Source organism: Bombina bombina, chromosome 2 (assembly GCF_027579735.1).
Source record: "Bombina bombina isolate aBomBom1 chromosome 2, aBomBom1.pri, whole genome shotgun sequence".
NCBI classification, from domain to species: domain Eukaryota; kingdom Metazoa; phylum Chordata; class Amphibia; order Anura; family Bombinatoridae; genus Bombina; species Bombina bombina.
Window position 1 is genome coordinate 5,779,029 of NC_069500.1, and position 26,790 is coordinate 5,805,818.

General features: G+C 36.9%; 1 protein-coding gene across 1 annotated transcript in view; it reads left to right on the forward strand.

The window, feature by feature from the left end:
* Positions 1–26,790, forward strand: part of LOC128650467 (atrial natriuretic peptide receptor 2-like) — a 570,608-nt gene that overhangs the window by 538,205 nt on the left and 5,613 nt on the right. The window contains 1 exon segment of the mRNA XM_053704420.1: positions 25,970–26,068. Within this exon segment, the coding sequence (XP_053560395.1) occupies positions 25,970–26,068 (99 nt within the window).

Below are 26,790 nucleotides of genomic sequence, written 5' to 3' on the forward strand. Positions count from 1 at the left end.
CTCCAAGATCTTCATCCAACCCAAGCGGGGGTTGGCGATCCATAATCCGGTGCTGAAGAGGTCCAGAAGAGGCTCCAAAGTCTTCCTCCTATCCGGCAAGAAGAGGACATCCGGACCGGCAAACATCTTCTCCAAGCGGCATCTTCGATCTTCTTCCATCCGGAGCGAAGCGGCAGGATCCTGAAGACCTCCAGCGCGGAACATCCATCCGGACCGACGACTGAACGACGAATGACTGTTCCTTTAAGGGACGTCATCCAAGATGGCGTCCCTCGAATTCCGATTGGCTGATAGGATTCTATCAGCCAATCGGAATTAAGGTAGGAATTTTCTGATTGGCTGATGGAATCAGCCAATCAGAATCTAGTTCAATCCGATTGGCTGATCCAATCAGCCAATCAGATTGAGCTCGCATTCTATTGGCTGTTCCGATCAGCCAATAGAATGCGAGCTCAATCTGATTGGCTGATTGGATCGGCCAATCGGATTGAACTAGATTCTGATTGGCTGATTCCATCAGCCAATCAGAAAATTCCTACCTTAATTCCGATTGGCTGATAGAATCCTATCAGCCAATCGGAATTCGAGGGACGCCATCTTGGATGACGTCCCTTAAAGGAACAGTCATTCGTCGTTCAGTCGTCGGTCCGGATGGATGTTCCGCGCTGGAGGTCTTCAGGATCCTGCCGCTTCGCTCCGGATGGAAGAAGATCGAAGATGCCGCTTGGAGAAGATGTTTGCCGGTCCGGATGTCCTCTTCTTGCCGGATAGGAGGAAGACTTTGGAGCCTCTTCTGGACCTCTTCAGCACCGGATTATGGATCGCCAACCCCCGCTTGGGTTGGATGAAGATCTTGGAGCCAGGACGGATCGGTGATACCTGGATGGTGAAGACAAGGTAGGAAGATCTTCAGGGGATTAGTGTTAGGTTTATTTAAGGGGGGTTTGGGTTAGATTAGGGGTATGTGGGTGGTGGGTTGTAATGTTGGGGGGGGGGTATTGTATGTTTTTTTTTACAGGCAAAAGAGCTGAACTTCTTGGGGCATGCCCCGCAAAGGGCCCTGTTCAGGGCTGGTAAGGTAAAAGAGCTTGTAACTTTTTTAATTTAGAATAGGGTAGGGAATTTTTTATTTTGGGGGGCTTTGTTATTTTATTAGGGGGCTTAGAGTAGGTGTAATTAGTTTAAAATTGTTGTAATATTTTTCTTATGTTTGTAAATATTTTTTTATTTTCTGTAACTTAGTTCTTTTTTATTTTTTGTACTTTAGCTAGTTTATTTAATTGTATTTATTTGTAGGAATTGTGTTTAATTAATTTATTGATAGTGTAGTGTTAGGTTAATTGTAGGTAATTGTAGGTAGTTTATTTAATTATTTTATTGATAGGGTAGTGTTAGGTTTAATTATATCTTAGGTTAGGATTTATTTTACAGGTAAATTTGTTATTATTTTAACTAGGTAACTATTAAATAGTTCTTAACTATTTAATAGCTATTGTACCTGGTTAAAATAATTACAAAGTTGCCTGTAAAATAAATATTAATCCTAAAATAGCTACAATGTAATTATAATTTATATTGTAGCTATATTAGGGTTTATTTTACAGGTAAGTATTTAGCTTTAAATAGGAATCATTTATTTAATAAGAGTTAATTAATTTCGTTAGATGTAAATTATATTTAACTTAGGGGGGTGTTAGTGTTAGACTTAGCTTTAGGGGTTAATCCATTTATTAGAATAGCGGTGAGCTCCGATCGGAAGATTAGGGGTTAATAATTGAAGGTAGGTGTCGGCGATGTTAGGGAGGGCAGATTAGGGGTTAATACTATTTATGATAGGGTTAGTGAGGCGGGTTAGGGGTTAATAACTTTATTATAGTAGCGGTGCGGTCCGCTCGGCAGATTAGGGGTTAATAAGTGTAGGCAGGTGTCGGCGACGTTGTGGGGGGCAGATTAGGGGTTAATAAATATAATATAGGGGTCGGCGGTGTTAGGGGTAGCAGATTAGGGGTACATAGGGATAACGTAGGTGGCGGCGCTTTGCGGTCGGAAGATTAGGGGTTAATTATTTTAAGTAGCTGGCGGCGATGTTGTGGGGGACAGGTTAGGGGTTAATAAATATAATACAGGGGTCGGCGGGGTTAGGGGCAGCAGATTAGGGGTACATAAATATAACGTAGGTGGCGGTCGGCAGATTAGGGGTTAAAAATTTTAATCGAGTGTCGGCGATGTGGGGGGGCCTCGGTTTAGGGGTACATAGGTAGTTTATGGGTGTTAGTGTACTTTAGGGTACAGTAGTTAAGAGCTTTATGAACCGGCGTTAGCCAGAAAGCTCTTAACTCCTGCTTTTTTTCAGGCGGCTGGAATCTTGTCGTTAGAGCTCTAACGCTCACTTCAGAAACGACTCTAAATACCAGCGTTAGAAAGATCCCATTGAAAAGATAGGCTACGCAAATGGCGTAGGGGGATCTGCGGTATGGAAAAGTCGCGGCTGAAAAGTGAGCGTTAGACCCTTACCTACACGACTCCAAATACCAGCGGGCGGCCAAAACCAGCGTTAGGAGCCTCTAACGCTGGTTTTGACGGCTACCGCCGAACTCCAAATCTAGGCCTTATTCTATACAGACTGCTAGATATTTTAAAATATTTAATAAGATAGTTCCATCAAAATTAATATAGACACTGATATAAAATAATTATATAAAATAGTAGAGGGCAGATTCTCTTCTCATAAAACAGTGCAATCGAATAAGGTCAGATAATACATATGAACCAAACAAATATGTGGTTAATGACAGAATTTTTTTTTCTACTGATGGTTACAATTGAGAAAAGAACCGTTTTCTGTGTTACCTTTGTAAGAAATACAATGTTGAACGGACTTATATAATTATAAACATATACCTATAAAAGCTTTCCAACTAACTGTTTGGAATCAGTCTCTAAAATTCATAGAAACAATAAAAAGTTCATAGGGTGAGAGTTCATTACGGCTTGCTGAAATTCAGAGTAGTGAAGTGGTGCAATATTTGTTCTCAAAGATCGTACCTTTTTAGGCTGTTAAGAAGTGGCTTACAGGATCGTACCTTATTTGTGCTATTTTAGACTGCAGGGTATCCAAATTCGTCCTGTGTCCTACAGGACGAATCTACAAACGATAGGACGCAGGACGAATTTGGATACCCTGCAGTCTAAAATAGCACAAATAAGGTACGATCCTGTAAGCCACTTCTTAACAGCCTAAAAAGGTACGATCTTTGAGAACAAATATTGCACCACTTCACTACTCTGAATTTCAGCAAGCCGTAATGAACTCTCACCCTATGAACTTTTTATTGTTTCTATGAATTTTAGAGACTGATTCCAAACAGTTAGTTGGAAAGCTTTTATAGGTATATGTTTATAATTATATAAGTCCGTTCAACATTGTATTTCTTACAAAGGTAACACAGAAAACGGTTCTTTTCTCAATTGTAACCATCAGTAGAAAAAAAAATTCTGTCATTAACCACATATTTGTTTGGTTCATATGTATTATCTGACCTTATTCGATTGCACTGTTTTATGAGAAGAGAATCTGCCCTCTACTATTTTATATAATTATTTTATATCAGTGTCTATATTAATTTTGATGGAACTATCTTATTAAATATTTTAAAATATCTAGCAGTCTGTATAGAATTCATTTTTTTAGTACCAATCACTTAGGTGTTTATATTAATCTGTCAATATTGCATTTTAATAAGAGATAGCAGAGAAAACGGTTTATCCCACTTGCAACTAATTAATAGATATTATTTTATGGATAATAGCTCCTCATTTGGTTGATACATATCCAGTGCCTGACCTTACATACCACAGTGTTTTTTATGAGAAGGATTTACTTTACACTTTATTGTTTTGCACAAGTGTTTATATTTGTTTTTTATATATTTTTAGGATAATATCTCATCGAATATTTCTGTATAAACAGTAGCTTACACAGATTTTATTATAAGCACATTCACTAAGGTTTGTTTTTTCTCAAAATATCACACACACAGTTATCTTTAGCTGAGAGCGCCCTTACTTCACTCTGCTTTTTCTAGTTCACAATTTTAGATTGAAGGATCTAAATTTATAAGTGAGGAGTCTGATACCTTATACTTGACACTAGCGCACTATTATTCACACTTTGTTCATCACTATTCTTAGGATTAGGACACAAGGAAGGAACAATAATTTCTCTATTGATGGTGTTAGAATTCACAACTTTAGGTAAAAATGTAAACGAAGTCTGCAATACAGCTTAATCTGGATTAAAAATCAGATAAGGAGACTCGCAAGAGAAAGCTGACAATTCAGAAATTCTTCTAGCAGAAGAGATGGCCAAGAGAAATAACACTTTCCAAAAAAGTAGTTTAATATCCAAAGAATGCATAGGCTCAAAAGGAGGAGCCTGCAAAAACCTTAAAACCAAATTGAGGATCCAAGGAGGAAAAATTGATTTAATAACAGGTTTGATACGAATCAAGCCTGAACAAAACAGTGAATATCAGGAAGTTTTGCAATCTTTCTATGAAATAAAACAGAAAGAGCAGATATTTGTCCTTTCAAAGTATTTGCAGACAAACCTTTATCCAAACCATCCTGAAGAAACTGTAGAATCCAAGTAATTCTAAAATAATGCCAAGACAAATTATTAATGGAAAACCATGAAATATAGGTTTTCCAAACCCTATGATAAATCTTCCTTGAAACAGACTTACGAGCCTGCATCATAGTGTTAATTACTGAGTCAGCGAAACCTCTATGACTAAGAACTAAGTGTTCAATTTCCATGCCTAGAGATTTGAGATCCTGATGTAAAACTGGGCCTTGAGACAGAAGGAACAAAACTGGCAACTGGACATTTGGACAAGGTCTGCATACCAAAACCTGTGAGGCCATGCTGGTGCTATCAGAAACACATAAGATTGTTCCATTATGATCTTGGAGATCACCTTTGGAAGAAGAACTAGAGGCAGAAAAATATAAGCAGGTTGGTAAAACCAGGGAACTGCAAGAGCATCCATCATTTCCGCCTGAGGATCCCTGGACCTGGAAAGGTATCTGGGAAGTTTCTTGTTCAGACGAGAGGCAATCAGATCTATTTCTGGAAGACCCCACATCTGTACAAGTTGAAAAAACACATCTAGATGGAGAGACCACTCCCCCGGATGTAGAGAATGACGGCTGAGATAATCCGCTTCCCAATTGTCTACACCTGGGATATGAATCGCAGAGATTTCACAAGAGTTGGATTCCGCCCAAGAAAGGATCAGAGAAACTTCTTTCGTTGCTAGGGGACTGCGAGTCCCCCTTGACGATTAACATATGCCACTGTTGTGATATTGTCTGTTTGAAAACGAATGTAAAGTTCTCTCTTCAATAGAGGCCAAGCCTGAAGAGCTCTGAAAATAGCACAGAGTTCTAAAATATTTATTGGTAACCTCGCTTCTTGAGGATTTCACACCCCTTGTGCTGTCAGAGACCCCCAGACAGCTCCCCAACCTGTGAGACTTGCATCTGTTGTGATCACAGTCCAGGAAGGACGACCAAAGGAGGCCCCTTGAACAATAAGGTGATGGTTTAACCACCAAGTTAGAGAGAGTTGAGTGTTGGGATTTAAGTATATCAACTATGATAACTGAGTATAATCCCTGCACTACTGGTGCAACATGCAAAGCTGCAGAGGTCTCATATGAAAACGAGCAAAGGGGATTGCGTCCTATGTTGCAATCATGAGACCTAAAACTTCCATGCACATAGCCACTGAAGGGAATGATAGAGACCCGAAGGTTTAGACAAGCTAAGACCAATTTTGTCTGAGGAATCAAGAAACTCTTTGGTAAATTGATCCTCCAACCATGTCTTTGAAGAAACAACGTTAGTTGTTTTGTGTGAGATTCTGCTAAATGAAAAGATTGAGCTAGTACTTTATAATAATGTTAAAATGTATATTTAAATACTTTTAGTAGCGTTAAGTTTTTTAATATGTAATTTAGTTTATTTAATTGGTAGTTTAATTTCATTTTAGTATAATAGTTAGGGTAGGTTAATTATAGTTTAAAATTAGTTTATTTTAATTCTACAGGTAAGTTTTAATTTATATTAAGGTAGGGATCTTGTAATTTTAATTTAAAGTTAAGGGGTTGTTAGGTTTAGGGGTTAATAGCTTAATTTAGTTTTTGGTGATGTGGGGGGCTGACAGTTTAGGGGTTAATATGTTTATTTAGTGGTGGCGATGTCGGGAAGCGGCGGAATAGGGGTTAATATTTATATTAGTGGCGGCGATGTCAGGAGCTGCAGATTAGGGGTTAATAGGTTTATTATAGTGGCGGCGATGCGGGAGGGCGGCGGTTTAAGGGTTAATAGGTAGTTTATGGGTGTAAGTGTACTTTGTAGCAGTTTAGTTGGTATAAATAATGTTGGGAAAAACCCAAATAACAGCGTCATTGCCCCGTACTTGGTGCACATGTTTTTGGCGGCTTTTTTTTATAAATATGGAGATCTTATTTAGATCCGCGGCCGAGATGTTAGGCGAGCGAATTGACGCCCGTGAATGCAACATAATTGACGCTTTGATAAATATCCTCCATAGATTTGACATTAATCTTAATTAAACCAAATATAGCATCACAAATGAAATGATTTGTATGTTGAAGTAAAAGAACAAAACTAGATAGTTCAGGATCTGATATCTGCTGCACTAAACTGTCCAACCAAAAAGTTGAAGCAGCAGCAACATCAGCCATAGAAATAGCTGGTCTAATAATATAGCCAGTATGTAAATATGCTCTTCTAAGGTAAGATTCAAGCTCCCTATCTAAAGGATCCTTAAAACAAGTACTATATTCCATAGGAATAGTAGTACGTTTGGCAAGAGTGGAAATAGCCCCATCAACCATAGGGACCTTTTCCCAAAACTCTAGACTAGCCACAGGTAAAGGATACAACTTGTTAAACCTAGAAGAAGGGTTAAAAGAGGTACCAAGTTTAGACCATTCTTTAGCAATCATATTGGAGATAGCATCTGGAATAGGAAAAACTTCAGGAGTAACCTCAGAAATCTTAAATACAGAATTTAAACGATAATTAGCTTTGCTTTTAGGAGGACTAGACTCCTCAATACCCAAAGGAAACAATACTTCCTTTAATAGACCATGAATATGTTCAATTTTAAATAAAAAAGATTTGTCAATTTCTGTCTCTGATGCAGGATCCTCTGAGTCAGAGGAACCCTCATCAGTAGAGGATATTTCAGTATGCTGTCGGTCAGTACAAAATTAATTAGATCTATGACAAGTTTGGAAAGACCTTTTACGTTTATTTGAAAATGGAATAGCAGTCATAGCCTTCTCTATGGCTGCAGCAATAAAAATGGTCATATCTACAGGAATATCAGGTAAATTAGACTGAGAAGGAATAACAGTAGATGTATTTGTACTCATAGAAATATTATCAGCATGTAATAATGTGTCATAACAAATGCCACATAATTGAGCTAACAAAATAAGATCAGCTTGTTTACAACAAACACACTTAGCTTTGGTAGAATTGTGTTCAGGCAGCTTAGTTCCTACAGTAACATCAGAGGCAGGATCAGTTTGAGACATCTTGCAAAATGTAACAAAAAATAACATTTAAACAAAATATTCAATTTCCTCAAAATAGCAGTTTTAGGAATGCTTATTGTAAATGCTTATGGTAACATTCTTATACAAAAAGTAAAATCAAAAGCAAGCATTAGAGGAAGAGGCTTAATATAACAAATTTTGGTGCCAAGAATGACGCACTGAAAAGACGCAACTCGGGTCATAACAGGCGTGACTTCACGCCAAAAATTACGCAATAAAATGACGCAACTCGCGTCACAGCAGGCACGATTTCGCTCCATTTCAAAATAAAAGATGCAATTTGCGTCATTGCGAGCCTAATTTGCCCGCAAAAATTTTAAAAACAGACTCCATGTTAACAGCTAACCGGAACCCCAGGATAGAAGAAAAAAAAAATACTTAAATTCTCCTATAAACATAATTTCCATTCTGAAACTGTGTGACTGCAAAGGGAAAAATTAACAGACCTGACTCATGGCTAATATATGCAATATACATTAAGAACGTTATAATATAAAGTGCCTTACATAGCTGAGAGTGTCTTAAAAATGATATATACTTTCCATAAGACACCCATCCACATATAGCAGAGAGCCAAACCAGTAATGAAACATATCGGCAGAGGTAATGGTACAAGAGTATATTGTCAATCTATAAAGGGAGGCAGCAGATAAATCCCTGTGATCGATTTACAGAGAACCTTAGAATAGATTTCCCATAGGCGAAAACATGACATCATCAGGCAATACTCCCTTCACATCCCTCAGACAAACACTGTACTTAGAGAGGAACTGGGCTTCAATATGCTTAGAAGCGCCTTTCACAGAAGAATCAAGCACATAATGCTTCACCACCTCCTAAGGAGGCAAAGTTTGTAAAACTAACGTATGAGTGAGGTAGGAGGTGTATTTATAGGCATTTGAGGTTTGGGAAACTTTGCCCCCTCCTGGTAGGAATGTATATCCCATACGTCACCAGCTCATGGATTCTTGCCACCTATATGAAATATATATATATATATGTGTGTAGTTCCAGAGGACAGGAGCAGCACGTGCGAAGTCTTGGAGGCGGGAGTGGGACGTAGAGATAACAGGAGTGTAGAGACGTAGGTCAGAGGTTGATTGAAGAGGACGGGATGGGGAATATTTCACAATGAGAGAGGAAATACAGTTGGGAGTTAGACTGTGCTTTGTAGGTTAGGGCTAATACTTTAAATTGTATTCTGGAGTGTATGGGGAGCCAGTGTAGAGACTGGCAGAGCAGAGCAGCTGATGTAGATCGTCGACTTAGGTGGATGAGTCTAGCAGTAGCATTCATAATAGATTGGAGGGAGGAGAGGCAGTGTTTTGGGAGGCCATTTAGGAGTAGATTGCAATAATCAATGTGTGACAGGATGAGGGAATGATTAAGTATTTTTGTAGTTTTTTGAGTAAGGAAGGGACAAATTCTGAAAATGTTGCGTAGGTGTGAACTGCAGGATTTGGTAAGCGTTTGTATATGTGGGTTGAATGTTAGTTCTGAGTCTAGTGTGACCCCAAGGCAGTGGACCTGGGGGGAGGTGTTGAGAATAGAGTCTCCAACCATCAGAGAAATGTCAGGTGTCGGATGCCTCGAAGAGGGGGGAATAAGAAGCTGCTCAGTTTTGGACAGATTGAGTTGGAGGTAGTGTAAAGACAACCAAGAGAAAATTTCAGAGAGGCAGTTGGAAATCTGGTTGAGTAAAGAGGGAGAGATATCAGGAGAGGAAATATAGATTTGGGTATCATCAGCATATAGGTGGTACTGGAATCCATAGGCGGATATAAGTTTTCCAAGACTGGATGTATAAAGAAAGAAAAGCAAGGGGCCCAAGACAGAGCCTTGCGGTACTCCAACTGAGAGAGGCATAGGATCACAAGATATGTTGTTAAAGGAAACTGAAAACGAGCGGTTTGAAAGATATGATGCAAACCAGGAGAGGGCTGTGTCTTGGATGCCAAATGAATGTAGTATTTTTAGGAGGAGAGGATGGTCAACTATGTCAAAAGCTGCGGACAGGTCAAGAAGAATTAGTAAGGAGTAATGGCATTTTGCTTTAGCTGATAACAGGTAATTTGTTACTTTATTAAGAGCTGTTTCTGTTGAGTGTTTAGGGCGGAAACCAGATTGTAGTGGATCAAGTAAGGAGTTAGTTGTGAGAAATTGAGTTAGCCGATTATAGACTAGTTGTTCCAATAATTTTGAAGCAAAGGGAAGTAAGGAGACCGGTCGATAGTTAGAAGGCGTGGAGGGGTCAAACGAGGGCTTTTTTAGGATTGGTATGATTGACGCATGCTTGAATGTGTCAGGAAATGTGCCAGCAGTGAGAGATTGGTTAAAGAGATGAGTTAGGGTAGGGGTTAGTGAAGCAGAGAGAGAGAGGGAATAAGTCATGAAGGAATAGGGTCAAGTGGGCAGGTTGTGAGATGAGCCAAGGATAGGAGTGCAGAGACTTCTTCCTCTGTTACAGGAGGGAAGTAGCATAGATTTTTGTTAATAGAAGGGGTGGGTAGGATCGCTGGGTTTGCGGGGTGCGAGGTGCAGATCTCTTTTCTAACGGTGTAAATTTTATTTTTGAAGTGATCAGCAATAATTTGAGCAGCGAGGTTGGTAGTGGGCGGGGGGGCAGGTGTGTATGTATGTATATATATATATATATGTTTGTGTATGTATGTATGTATGTATATATATATATGTGTGTGTGTGTATAATGTATGTATGTATGTATGTATATGTGTGTGCGTATGTATGTATATATATATGTGTGTGTGTGTGTGTGTGTGTGTGTGTGTATATGTATATACATATATATAACAAACAGAAAGATAATCAGCGCTTCTAAGGTAGGGATAAAAAATTGAAAATATAATAAAAATAAAATAGATGATTACTTAGTTTAAAAATAAATTAATAATTATAATAAACATTCAAAAATTGATGACAGATATCACCATGAAATATTACTTGCAAAAAGAATAGTAGTCAACAATAGTCAATATAGTCAATTAGGATAAGATCCAAAATCCACACTCTTTCATTTAATCCGGGGTTTCAGACAGTCAGAGTGGTATCAGACCTCACAAACAAGTGTATATGGTGGTTTGTAGCCTGCACTTGTGTCTACACCTAGGTGTATGCTGCTCTCCTGGGGTTGTATCAACAATAGCCCCCTGAGTGAAGACAACAAAAAATGGAAAAACATAAAAGGAGAAGCACAACCGGACTCAAGTGAGATACTTAAATAACAAGAATACAACTTTAAAAATGAGGTATTAAGCGCATCAGATTTAAAAAATAAACAAGCGCATCACATGTGTGTCTTTAATACAGGCGAATGCCATGAAGTCTTACTGCGTCCTCCTGACTCCCTGTTCACCTTGTAATCTAACTAGATCAGCTGTTAGACAATAGTCTCCAGAAGAACCATCTCAGGTACAGCGGGAGTCTTTTTGGCTGGATTTGTTAGCGGTTTGTGTGAGCAGTCTTTTAGTTAACACCTGCTGCTGTAGTATACACTTTCTGCGAATACCTGTGGGTGTGTTCTGCTTTCAACGGACGTTTCGTTCCCCAACGTGGGAACTTTGTCAAAAGATTGATTCTGATACGTGCATATTGGAATCCTTAAATACCCTGATTGCATGGTTACGGGTATAGATAGGTAAATACTTTTTTATCATTTAGGTTGAAAATATTATACATATAAATGCCTATGAACAGCAATAATACAAACAGTAATACGAACAAGTATATTTCAATATTGGGAAGTATAGTTATTCCTATTCCGTATTTTTATACATATACTTGGATGCCTTAAAAAGATCGTAAATTTTTGTATACATAATTAATGCTTATATACATAGTTTTAGGACATATAGTTAAGGTATAACGTGTTATTGTTCGCAGTTCTAAAGAGGAATTTTTTGCTCAATGTTAAGATACCTGTTATGTCTAACTGTACATTTTTATAAAAGTTAAAAAAGTGATACATGTCGATACATTTTCATGGTTTGTTATATTAAAATACTCTCCAATTAAGGATATAGTAACCATTCATGTACCTTGTTGTAATATCGATGGTACCTAATATATTATGGCATCTAGAGTGATATTCCCCCCATTTTATAGACCTATCTATATGTATTGAAAATTAATAAAAGAGCTATTGAGTTTAGAAAAGGTAACAGAATTAGTTATTTTTGGTGTATTATAGTTTCTAAAACTATAGAAGACTGCTTTTAGCTCTATATATATATAATTTGAATAAAAAACAGTAGTAGTCTTGCTAGATTATTATGATTTCTTATTACCGTCTAATTTTCTGATAATTATTTGGGCAAGGGTTTTGGGTTTAACTATTTCACCATATGTGAAATGTGAAATTCCAATAATCATTACCCTGATTCTATAAATGCCTTAAAAGATGGAGTGAATATTTGATTTGTGTCTCTAATAGAGGTATAAATTAATGCAATAACATATATAAATACCTATATATACAAAAAAGGACACAAATGTTATCAGACAAACCTAGAATAAGAATGCCTGTATATCTAGGTCTATATTTAAACCCTCTGGATGTAAACTTTTGAGAGTATAAATCCAGAAGGTTTCCCTTCTCCTGAGTTTTAATAATCTATTGTGATCTAGTTTATTGGGTGGGATCCATTCTATCACCTTTACTGTAAGACCTGCTGGATTGCTGTTGTGCTCATCTAAAATGCTCTGATACACTGTGGTTCTCAAACAAATTTTCTATATTTCTGATATGTTCTGTTATCCTATATTTTAGTTTTCGTTTGGTTCTTCCAATATAGATTTTACCACATTTGCATGTACGTTGGTACACAACATATGTGCTGTCAGAGCTACAGGTATTTTTACATTGATATGATTTTGATTTATTAAAATTATAGAATGTTTCCTCACTATTAGCATAGGGACATATGCTACAATCTTTCTTCCTACATCTAATTAGTCGATTCTTAGCATTCCCACATGTTTTTTATTGAGGTCTTTTTTGTTGTGTTCTCTCTTTTTTTTAGGTGCGAATATATATTTTTTAGATTATTATTTATTTTATAAACAATATAAGTTTTTTTTGTCTATGTGTGTTCCTAGGATTGGGTCCTTCAGCAGAATTCCCCAATGTTTATTTATAATTCTCTGAATATCTCTATGGTTTTCATTATAAGTTGTTATACATCTAATATTTGATTTGTTATGTTGTTCATTATTAGATTTCGTACCGTTGGAATAATTTTTCTTTTTATATTCAGGGTCTGTTCTATTAATGTTGAGTACTTTCTCATTAGCACTAACCACCGATGATTCAGAGTAGCCTTTCTGTATGAATTTATCAGTGAATATTTATTTTTATAGTCAGTTAGATTTGTGCAATTTCTGCCCATATGGTATGTTTTGTAAGTGACCACTACTGGCTCTTAGGCAGCTCTTTTTATCTGTGGGCTTTCTGTAGTTATTGAAAATTATTTTATCTAATTGTGAAGAGAGAATGAGGTCTAGAAATTCAATATGTACTTCATTAATTTTTCCCATGAATGTCAAATTCATGTCATTGCTATTTAGATGTTTTATGAAGTTTTATGCTTCAGTTTGGTTACCTTCCCATAAGACAATAATATCATCTATAAATATATGGTATTTAATGACATTACTTTTGTATGGGTTATTTTTCCACACATAGTTATCCTCAAATTCTGCCATATATATATTGGCAAAAGATGGGGCAAATGTTGTCCCCATCGCTGTGCCATTGATTTGTTCATAAAAAATACCATTAAAACAGAAATAATTATGGTTTAAATATAATTGATGCCCTCTCCTATAAAATCAATATGTTTATCTAGTATTTGACTAGTCTTGCTCAGTTGGTTAAGGATAGCACTTGTACCCTTTTTATAAGGTATGTTCGTTTAGAGAGCTGTGACATCACAGGTAATCCATAGGTTATGTTTATTCCAATTGTGGTTCTCAAATATTTTAATAACATCTGTAGTGTCTTTTAAATACGCTCTCTTATTACTCACTATGGGTTGTAGATAGTGGTCTATATATTTTGAGAGGTTACTACAGAGGGAACCTATCCCAGAGATGATTGGTCTTCCGGGGGGATTTTGTCTGTCCTTATGGACCTTTGGGAGGTGGTAAAAGATCACCACTTTGGGATTGGGAATGTAAATATAGTTGTATTCTTCGTTGTTAATGATATTTTGGAATAACAAACATTTTATATATATATATATATATATATATATATTCATTTCTATGCTGTATTTTGGGGTTAAGCGTATAATTTAAAAACGTGTTTTTAGCTGGTCAAATTTTCATTGCTTCAATTACACAGTAGGGGCTATTAACAAGTCTATGCTAATCACTATGTAGTCAGAATTTTACTTGCTTATCTAGTTTTAGGCCTAGAATGTTGTCTCCATACATTCCATGATGCGTGCTTATTTGGTTGACCAACAGCCCTTGTTTGCTACCCCCTGCAAGGCTGTGAGCTTCAAAAGCTATGTTAATCAGGAAAAAGTATCTCCTATCTGATTTCATATACTGAGCATATAGCCAAATATAGATTGACCATCTCTTATTGAAGTTTTTGCCTTTGAAATGGTTCAATGGTCCTATTCTAATTTAAGCTATAATACTCTTTCTCAAAATCATTTTTACAACATTCCTTTTTAAGTGATTGTTTAAGTTAAGTAGACCAAATGTTTTATTGTCCTCACTTGGATGCATTTTAACTTTGCTTACTGAATGGGGGAGGATTGAATATGAGTTTCAAGTCAATGCATTTAATGAATGAATCATTTGGTACTGATAGTTAAATATATAATATATATATATATATATATATATATATATCTCTTCACATTTACCTTGACATAAATCCCCCTTCCAATTTTAAATAGATGTAGAACACATGTATTGCAATTCGCTTAAAGTCAATGGTATTTGGTGGGGATGTTGACCGTACGCATCACAGACAGTCTTCTATGTAGAGAGTCCGTCATTTTTGAGCCTTCATGCTTATCATGCTTTAAACTACAGTATGTTTTTAGTGCATTTGGGGATATGACACTTCATTCTCCCTCTATGACTTGTAGTTGGGACCTAGGATGGCATGCTCACAACTGATTGATATGGACCCATTTATCTATGAAACTTTCATTTTTGGGGATCCGTATTTTATAGGCCACTGGAGATATTGTCAGTAATGACAAAAGGACCTTTCCATGATGGGAGAAATTTCTTCTCCTTAACCTGATCTTATAAAGATAAACTTTATCATTTATTTCATATTCCTTTTTGGATGTTTTGAGATCATAATAGGTTTTAGTGGCAGTTGCAGCTTTCTCTAAGTTCCTTTGAGCAAATGCAAAGGCATATTGCAGGTGCTTTCTTAGGTTCTCCACATATTGATGCGTATTGGCAGCATTTATCAAATTCTGGTCTGATGTACGGTACAGTAGATGCTGAGGTAGAACCATTCTTCTACCAGTCATCAGTTGAAAAGGTGACATCTTGGTAGCACTACTTGGAGTTGCTCTTAATGCCATTAAGACTAGAGGTAGTTTTACATCCCAGTCTTTACCCGTTTCACTCACAAACTTTTTGAGGATTTTCACAGTGGACTGGTGACACTCTACACCACCACTTGAGGCAGCTCTATAAGCAATATGGAGCTTTCTTTTTACCCCTAGTATTTTCCACATTTTGGTCATCACTTCGCTAGTGAAGTGGGTTCCCCGATCTGATTCGATTCTTTGGGGCAAACCAAATCTGGAAAACAGATGGTTGATGAGCAATGTTGCGCATGTTTCAGCACTATTGTTAGGTGCACTGATGCACTCTACCCATTAGTGAACAGGCATGTCACTGTTAACATGTATTTGTTACCTCTTGATGACCTAGATACTGGACCAATAAAATCAATTTGTATATCTGACCATGGCATTACCAACCCCCTTTTCTGCAATGGCACTCTATGCGTTGGCGCAGTGGGTTGGAATTGTGGACAGATTAAAAACCTTGACAGTAGGTTTGAACATCTTTCAACATGTGTGGCCAAAAGGCATAATCACGCAATATTTCATACGTGAGTTTGGCACCACGATGACCAGGTGTGGGAGCATCATGGGCATGTTGAAGCATTAGACCTCTGAACTTGGTGGGTACTACCCATTGCTGGATGACAGTTTTGGAGGTTCTAATTAACAAACCGTCCTGTAACTTGAATAGTGATCTGGACTTCATTAAGATTCTAAGATCTTCTTTGCCAATACAATCATCTTATGAGATGGGGTTGCTTTCAGGATCTTCTATGTGTTTATAGAAGATGCCTACAATGGGGTCTTCTTTTTGACTAGTGATCAGGTCCTCACTAGGAGAATCCTGACTCCATTGCACCAGGTTAGGCTCACTCTGTTGTTTAGCCTGGTTTCTGGTAATGGCTTCTACCTGAATTGCACCCATTAAGTGGTCAATATTAAGGAGTTCTCCAGTTATGGCTCCTTGTTTGGCTAATGAATCTGCAAGATCATTGCCTTCCTTATCAGGACCTAGCACTCTGGAATGACCCTTGGTCTTCTTCCAGTGTATGGTTAAATCATTGGATACCACCAGATTATCAATCTCGCAGAAAAACTTGCCATGCTTGACTGGTTTGTTATTGCTTTTCTGCATGCCATTTCTTTTCTAAGTTGGCAGGTATTCAACAAAGCTGTCACGCACATAATTTGAGTCAGTTATGATCACAAATAATTCATGAATACCATGTTCAATAGCCATTTCAATGGTTTTTAGAACAGCAGTGAGTTCTGCAACTTGACTGGATCTTGGTCCAATGTTGAAACCTATAGATATATTTGGGAATCCATTTGCCCAAGTTATACCAATGCCAGCGACTAATCTGCACTCATTATCAATAGGGGCATGGTAAGAACAACCATCAACATATACCCAAGGTAATGATTGACAATGGTCCTCATTGTACATTTTATATGGGGAAAGCAATTGTTCCTCCAGGAAATCATCTTCTGATAATTCTTCCCCAGGATCTCTAGCAGTACAGTCATGGAGCTCAGCAAGCCCCTGTGCGACTGGATTCTTTTTATTCTGCTTGTAGCGAATTTCTAAAGGCCAGCCTTGTAAGGAAAGAGTCCACGCTGTTATGCGGCTATTAGACAAATTCCCATCTCTTATTCTCTCACTTTGCAAGTATAGCAAAAGATGGTGGGCCGTTTCTACAATAATTTTCTCGCCCTGTATGTAGCTGCGGAAATTTTGTAGAGCCCATACAGTAGATAAGAGGGCTTTTTCGCAATCGCTAAATTTTATTTCTACTGGGAATAGAGTTTTGCTCGCATAAGCAATGACTTTGCCTAAATTATCATGCTTTTGGTATAAAACAGAACTCATGCTTATATCTGTGTAACCTGTTTCTAAGAAGAAAGGTTTACCACCTTCAGGGTACCCTAAGCAAGGAGCTTGAGTGAGTTTTCTCTTCAGCTCCTTGAGTCTCACTCCAGTGCTATTTCACATCCTTCTTTAGAAGAAGTAGTAGTGGTTTAGCTAATTATGCATAGTTATCAATGAATTTGCGAGAATAATTCGTCATACCCAGGAATGATCTCAATTCCTTTAAGTTAGTTGGGTTTTTAGAATTTACTATAGCTTCCACCTTTTTCTTCTGAGGATTTAGCCCTTTTGAAGTAACTTCATGTCCTAAGAAGTTAACACGAGTGCGGCACCATTGAGCTTTTTGTAGGGATAATTTGACACCTGCCCTTTTAAGTTGGCTGAGGACATGTTTAAGCTCTGCAATGTGTTTTTCAAAGTCTGTGCTTTTGATTAAAACATCATCAACATAAGATAAGGTCCCCCTTTCCAGTGCATCAGGCATAGCCTTATGCATGAATACAGCAAATTCATGTCCAGAATTTATGTATCCAAAAGGAAGTCTCTGAAATGCATACTGGACCTTTTGGAATGAGAATGCCAGCTTATACTGGTCCTCCTCATGCACCTTTATGGTCCAATATCCCTGTACACAATCAATGGCAGTGAATATTTTGGATCCATGAATCTGTGCAAGGCACTGGTCAATGTATGGTACAGGCCAGCCAGACATGTACACTCGTTTGTTTAGCTGTCTTAAGTCAGCACACAAACGCCATTGCCCATTGGGCTTAAGAACACCTAGAATAGGATTGTTATAAGAGCAGTGCACCTGTCGTATAATACCCCTTTCTTCCAAGTTCCTTATGATTTCTGCAAGAGAATCATATGAGGCTAAAGGAAGTCTATATTGTTTAACAAAGACAGGTGGTGCATTGGGATCTATTTGTATTCTTGCAATGTGCAAGTCTGTAGTCCCACAGTCATAAGAATCCCTAGCAAAAATATCCTTGTACTCCATCAGGAGTTATCGCAGCTGTTGGCGTTCATCGCTGGAACAGCCATTAGCTAAAGATATTTGCTCTTCGACTATTTGCTGAAATCCTGGAAAGATTTCAGGCTGTCCTATTTCATAGGCTTCTTCCAATCTAGAGGTGAGGTCCCCTTGATTATAATTTACATTGGGTATTGGGGTATTCTTGCTGTTTGATCGGCTGATCAAATACTAGAGAGGCTTCTTCAATTTTACAGATGCCTTCCTCTGAGCTGAAGGGATAAATAGACTGAATATTAAATAGACCCTCTGGCATAGATGCAAAGGATTGTTCTATTAATTGTTCTTCAGTTAAGTATCCTTCAGGTATTAGACCAATTATATTATTCTGGAATCCAAAAGTGTAATAACTTGATTCCAGTAAATATCCTATGGTAGTTCCCTTGGATAAGGTTATATCCTGTGGGGTCATGTTATGTACAATAACATGTATTGGAATAGTTCCAAGATTTATCATAGGAGTATAGGCCATTGTTATACATAGATTTTGTATTCTATGGGAGAGGCAAATTAGTGTTTCAGAAGTTTTTAATTTCTTACCTCTCTTTACCTGTAAGGGTAAAATAAATTTATCAGCCCCAGCAGGAATTATAACATCGCTAGACACCTGCATATTCACAGCATGTGGCAATTGCTGGTTTGATTTCAGGGCTGCATTTTCATCCTGAAATACTTCAGGGTCCCCCTTTAACCTGCTCCAGAGGCAAGAGTTAATCAAATCTATTTGTATGGCATATCTATGTAAGAGATCATTGCCAACATATATTTGATTATGGGGAGTATTTAGAACTAAAAACAGGTGCTTCGCTGACTTATTACCTATAGAGACAGATAATAAGCACTTAGCTGTGATGTCATAGCTTTCAAACCTGTCATCCAGGCTGTGGACACAGTGGTCTTGGGGAGAAAGATATTTAATCACTTTAGGTTCAGCTATCTGCGCTAATAAGCCTTCACTTATATAGCTAGCTTCCAGTTTTAAGTTCAATTTGGCATACATTGTTGTACCAAGGTCATGCACTTGTATAGGGATAAATAGATCCTCTTTGACTCTCTCAATCCCTGCGAGGTATTGAGCGTGGCCCCCCCCCCCCTTAGGGATTTTATGATCCCCGTGTGGAGAGATATGGTTAATACATAGCCATCTAAGGAAATACTCGCTATCTTTCCAGGCAAAATTTTAAAAGTATTACCATCAGAGCCACTTAAAGGAGTCTGATCATCTATTTGTAAAATAGTGATTTCAGGTGCAGAGTTATTCCTGAAATGAATCTCCACAGCATCTGGTTTCTCTTCCACCATGTGACAGTTATGTCGGGTGCGAGATATACCGGATTGCTCATAATTTATTGGCCGTTTTACTTGTGACCAAATTACATTATTTATGCAATCAATTATGGTGCTTAATCGCTTCAGGAGATCACTACCAATAATTAAACGATCATTTGGCAGATCCACTATAATGACAGGGTGTCTTATGACCCTGTTCCCCATTTTAAATTTTAACCATGCCGTACCATGGACTCTTAGAGAGTCACCCCCAACACCTATTAGTGAACCATCAAATTCTTTTATTTTAGGTTTGTGGGGTGTTAGCTCATTTAGCTGTGTGTAGTACCCGTGGGATAGAATAGTTGCCTGAGATCCAGTATCAATTAATCCCATGATAGGGTTGGAGACTGAATCTTGCAGCTCAGCTAATACATAACATCTCCCTGCAGTTTCTACCATTTCACACATAAAATTGGCATGATTGCACACTTGTGGGCTTCGCCACATGTTACCTGAATTTGCTGTGTTACCTGATGCAGAAGAGACTTCACTCTTACCGGTTCCCTCTATAATAGGGTTGACTGGGTTCTTGTGTACTGCATCTGTGGAAATAAGGTTATGAGAACGCTGCAAAGGAAGAGATTTGTTAATGTTTTCTGGCCGAGGTTGCTCGTCATCACAGCTAAATCGTCTGTTTCCGGTCTGTAGGGAGAGAACATGATTAGTACCATTATTGACATTTATCATTTTATTTTGTATATCTCTCCCCTCCCTTTCAGGTGATACTGCATTATTTATGACTGTGCCTGTGGCCCACCGCTGGCCACTGGCTGTACTCCTAAAAAAGGATTGTTAGGTTGCTGGGCCGTAAATGCTTGACTCATATTAGCGAATTGTTCGCTCAACCGAATTAGCTGGGTACTAAGCTGATCTACTTGATTGTACAAGTTACCTCTACTCCTGGGCCTATCACTTGATGCCTCATAGTAGTGATTCCTGGGCCCTTGGGTCCCCTCAGAATCAGGGCCGCTGTTTCTATCCTGGCGTGGTTGCCCCTGGGGTTCAACTTGTTCAGCGTTAGTATTTTGGGGAGCACTATTTACTTGGGGTGTCTGGTTACCCTGATAATATCTTCGCCACTTATTGTATTTACCCTTGCGGGGATACCAATTATTTTGTGGGTGTTCATGGGAGTAATTATTTACTTGGGTATGTCCCCCACTTTGGGTAAAGTCTCTCTGCAATTCAGTAAAAAAGTGGAGCACCGAGTCCAAATAGAGAGTATAAAAATATCAACTTTATTGAAAAACACTTATACAGGGACCAATGTCCCCAGGGTAAAAACTGACTGCATAGGTAAAAAAAAGAAAGTTAGGCTAACATGTTTCAGCACCCACGCCGTAATCCTAGCCAATTACCTATGCAGTCAGTTTTTACCCCGGGGACATTGGTCCCTGTATAAGTGTTTTTCAATAAAGTTGATATTTTTATACTCTATATTTGGACTCGGTGCTCCACTTTTTTACTGAATTTCATACCGCTTGGCCGTGGTGAGAGCACGAGTTATCTTAGGGAGCAAGATTTTACTGAGGAGTGGAAAACAACAAGACCGGTTGCACGGCAGTGCAACACTACCAGGGAGGATGGGAAAGTCTGGTGGAGTCTCCTTTCTAACAAGTCACAAAGCGGGTTCAAAGTTATAAGGAGCCGTTGCAGGAGTATACCGAGTGAATACAACGGATTCGCTGTTTGTTGCCAGTGAAGAAAGGCTGAAACTGAAGGGACATGAGTTCAGCTGTAAAGCTGCTTTTTGATACATCTTGATATATTCTGATATCTGCTGTTTTCTCAAATTGTTGTCACATATCAATTCCCTTATTGTCTACTCACACTGATGTATCGCATTGACTCCTCTCCCTGCTAGATAAAATAAATTAAACACTGCCTGGAATATAATTTACTATGTGAACAGTGCATATATGCAAGGGACAATGAACTTTAAGTTGCATACAAGTGTTGGGAAAGGCTTGATCCTGAGTGTACCTAACTAATAATGCACTGCACCGGTCTCCTGGTATTCAATTAGTTAGTTACAGAACTGTTCTATCTCTGTTACATATAGTCTCTCTGCGCCTCAGACCATGTTGGGGGAGGGGTAGAGTTAAACCTCTGTGGAGATGGCCCATTTCCACAGGCTACCTCCGCATAGGTTTTCTTTTTAGACTCCAAATTGAGGGGGCTAGGTGACACCCTAGCTTCGGCCACAATTTTAGGATTGGGCTTTCTCTCCCTTTTATCCCCCTGTTCACCGGACTGCTGAATAGAGTATAACTTTGTACTCTCTTTGATCAGCCATTCCAATGAACAGTTCTCATCAAAATCTCTAGCTAAATTAATTTTGATGGGTGCGGGCAGTGCTTCAAAAAATAAATTCACAAATTCTGAGCATTCAAATATGGGATTATCTTCAGCCATACTGTACACACTATAGAAAGGAACTCTATGGGGCTTTGATTTGCACTACATTTTAAACCATATACAGCTATTTTCGCTGCAGTTTTAGTGCGATGTTGCCCGAATTCCTTTCTGCTGTCGCTTTGTCTCATCCCAGGAATGAATATTCATATCCTTTAGTGAAGCAAAGAATTTGTGATATTTACCTTCAAATACCCAGGGCAGAAATTCAATTTTTAACTGCTCACTTGTAACATTCATTATAGATAAAGCATTTGCAAAGGCCTCTAAGTGGTCAATTTTGGAAAATGGGCGTACTGCATTCTTTAGGAATTTAATTATTGTAGGGGTGTCATACACTTTATTTAGTACATTACTGGATTTCATTGGGAACTTGTTTGAGTTAGGGTGCTTTTTTTATCTTTACTATGCTGAAATCTTACCCGTGTATTTTTATATGGGCTGTCTGAGAAGCTAGCCCCCCTTTCTGACCCGCTATAGTAACTGCCCTCTTCCTCTGAGGCGTAATAATAATCTTGTCCTCCAGAGTTAGGTAATTGTCTAGGGGAAAAAGTTATCTCTGGGCCTGAATTAGGGCTATAATTTGGGTACTTTTGTCTATCCTCCCGCCTGGTATCTTGAAACTCATTTCTGATCCAGTGCTTAATTGAGTTAAACATTTCAGCATTAGTGTTATTACCTAAAGGTTCCTTATTACTGCTGATTTGTCTCTTTCATTTATTTATTTCTTGTTCATATCCTTTTTCAGCCTCACGATATCTAGCTTTTAAAGTTTTATTTTCATTTCGGCATTTTTCATTTTCTTCTTCTAAACCTTTAAATTCAGCCACTAATTTCTGATTATATTTATTTAAGTCAGAAACCTTTTTATTAGTTTCTAGAACCTCTACCTTTCTGTAAATAAAGGCTTCTTCAAATTCTCGTAATGAATCATTTTCATCCCTTAGCCGTCCTAATTGTCTGTCCTGTCCTGCCATTTGGCTAGACATCTCACAGCTCAAATACATTAGGATCGGCCAAGTTTTGAAAATGAATTCATCACACCCTCTAAATTCCGTGCATTTATTAAGTTGCAGTAAAATTTGGTATAATTCACCATCTTCAAAACCACATATCTCTAACTAAATCTTTGGCCTTAGCTTTACACCCCTTAATATACAAGGAGACATCGTCACCCAATATCAAGTCTAGTCATGAGGTTGTTCATGGCTTCTAATTTGAGAGTTTTTGCCTGAACCATTTCATGGACAGAGGATCTTGGGGAGGGCACAATTTCATCATGTACAGAAATGCTAGCATTACTTTTTGCTGAAGACGTCGTTATTTTAGTGTTGTACTTAATAAGATAAAAACGCTGATACAATTTTAAACAATAAGAGAGAGGGGGAAAAAATTATATTAAAAATATATATATTAATTTTGAAATATGAAAAATTAATATTTTTATCAATTTTTCAAAAATTAATTTTTAACAATATTTCAAAATATTAATCTTGAAATATGAAAATCAATATTTAAAAAAAAAAATTCAAAATAATATCAATCTTGAAATATGAATTATTATTTTTTTTTTAATAATAATTTCTATTACAAATATATTATATCAATGTGATAAATATTAATAATATCTCACGCAATGCTTCCAAATAATATGTCGGTATATGGCCGGGTTATAACTCAATATATTTAATAATTATTCTTTAAAATAAACCCACAATCAATATGCATATACTAACACGATAAAATTAATATCAATTCCTGAATTCTTTTTTTATTAGTTAATATCTATAAACACATTGAAATATATTTGTAGGAACAAGAATATGAATCAATACTATACACGTTTAAAACTATTAAAATATGTTATGCAAATCTTTACAAGACAAACCAAATTGTATCTTTATAACTAACCTTATTCACAATTGAATTTCATTAAATTAACACAATGAGATTCCAAGATATTAGCTACTAACATTCAGCAATACAATCAGCTACTTAGCCACAATTTATCCTATATAATTCCAATTTAAAACATCAGAAATTGTATATATTATTTGTGCCAATAACCAAACTCTATGCCAATTTATCCAAACTGAATTAAATTCTTAATTATCTACAGTTAAGACAATTCTAAAATATATATATGTACATTTTCCAGGATAAATTGCTTAGCACTAATGATTCGTTTAAAATACACAGACTATGAAATACTAGTTTTAAAATACACATATGCTCTGTAATTTATTTACTACAGCAACAAGGAATGCTTATCTTAAATGTTTACCTATATTTTTAGCAACCTTTTAATACTTTACCAAAATGAACACCAAATCGATAAGTCAGTTTCCAAAAACTTCTTGTTTCATCTCAGAAGACAAAATAAGTATATTTTGCAATTAATGAGAAAAGTTAGCCCAGCTTTGCTATAGTAAACTGTATTTCAAATGCAGCCAATTTCCAGTTACAAGTTAGCTCAGCAGCCTGTTTTTTCTCTTTTTGCATTGACTTATATATGTTTTAATCATTTATGAAACAAATGGGTGGCCCTACGGATCTGCTTTGTGATTGGATCATTTTGGCAATGTATGTTGCTAGGGAGATGCATCTTTGTTAACAACCAATTGTCTTTTGGCTGTAATTCTTGCATCGCAACACCGGATTTTGGCCATCGGGGGGCAGCATGACAAACAAACAGCAATACATTTAATCATTTCTAACATTTAAAAATATTTCTTTAAAATATATATTCAAAATGCCATAATTTCTTTACATTAATAAGTTGCATGTTCACATGTACTGGACTATGTCACATTATTCCTTCTGATTGTTTTAATATGAAACATCAGTATCCTTTTTAATATCATACTACATCAAAGTAATTTATACTGCTAACTATTCCAAAATTAATAGTATTTAAAATCCATTTAAAATTTTACCAGATCATTTCCCCACATTTATATACAAACACAGCATATTTCATATTCAGTACTGCACTGCATCCCAACGTGAATATAATATATTTTTTATATTTCTAATAAATCCTGAATGCATGAATCTTGTCTATGCAGATCTGAAATAAAAATAATAGTGTTATTAATCATTGCTTTTTAGGTCCACAAATATCCATTAATGTTCTTCCTGTTATTTTCCATTAGCTTCCTGGAACACAGAGAAATTTTATTAATTTTGGAATAACAAATATTTTATATCTATATATATATATATATATATATATTCATTTCTATGCTGTATTTTGGGGTTAAGAGTATAATTTAAAAACATGTGTTTTTAGCTGGTCAAATTTTCATTGCTTCAATTACACAGCAGGGACTATTAACAAGTCTATGCTAATCACTATGTAGTCAGAATTTTACTTGCTTATCTAGTTTTAGGCCCAGAATGACGTCTCCATACATTTCAGGATGTGTGCTGATTTGGTTGACCAACAGCCCTTGTTTGCTACCCCCTGCAGGGCTGTGAGCTTCACAAGCTATGTTAATCAGGAAAAAGTGTCTCCTATCTGATTTCATATACTGAGCATATAGCCAAATATAGATTGACCATCTCTTATTGAAGTTTTTGCCTTTGTAATGGTTCAATGGTCCTATTCTAATTTAAGCTATAAAACTCTTCTCTTTCTCAAAATCACTTTTACAACATTCCTTTTTAAGTGATTGTTTAAGTTAAGTAGACCAAATGTTTTATTGTCCTCACTTGGATGCATTTTAACTTTGCTTACTGAATGGGGGAGGATTGAATATGGGATTCAAGTCAATGCATTTAATGAATGAATCATTTGGTACTGATAGTTAAATATATAATATATATATATATATATATATATATATATATATATATATATATATATATATTAATATATATATATATTAATCTTCACATATACCTTGACAATATACTATGTAAACTAATCACTTTAGTTTATAATATATAAATATATACTATGTAAACTAGTTACTTTATAAAATAGTATTATATAAATATATAATATAATAAACTTTCTGCACTTATGACTTGCTTTCACTTGTCCACTATACCTGATGTTTTTGTGATATCATCTGTGTCCTCTGTATTACAGGCCCGGTGTGTGCTGGGGTTGTTGGGCTAAAGATGCCACGATACTGTTTGTTCGGAGACACAGTTAATACAGCATCACGCTTGGAATCTAATGGAGAAGGTAAATTTCAGAGATAGACTGTTGTTCATCATGTTATAGGTATAAAATGTAAAGTGTCAGAAGAAGTGTGATGTGTGAGAGAGCACACATGGGCCCTGATTCTCTAAAGCTCTCTGCTATTATATCTAGGAAGTCTTTTCACTACTGTAAAGTCCCTCAAAGGCAAATGTTAGCATGATAGCTATTTATTGCGCTATGTTGGCTCTGGATGTGATGAATTACAATGTAAAGTAATGATTTCTCTCAATTCCTGTGAGCATTTGGTAATTGAGCACATGGACCCAAATAACTCTAACTGTAGAGAGAACATAGCTATGTATTACTAAATATGAGTTCTGGTGGTCTTCCACCAGCATCCGGTTTTAGTTTTTACAGATTGTTGTTACTTGTCTAAACACTTACACTGTTAGCTAATATAGGAATTTTCCCTCTGCATCTGTGGTTAGGTGATATGGTGGTCTTCCCTCGGCATCTGTTGTTAAGGGACGTGATGGTCTTCCCTCCACATCTGTTAGGTTATGTGGTGGTCTTTCTTCAGCATCTGTGGTTAGGTGATGTAGTGGTCTTCCCTCTACATCTGTTGTTAAGTGATGTGATGGTCTTCCTTTGGGCATCTGTGGTTAAGTGATGTGGTGTTCTTCCCTCGACATCTGTTGTTAAGTAATGTGGTGATCTTCCCTCGACATCTGTTGTTAACTGATGTGATGGTTTTCCCTCAGCAT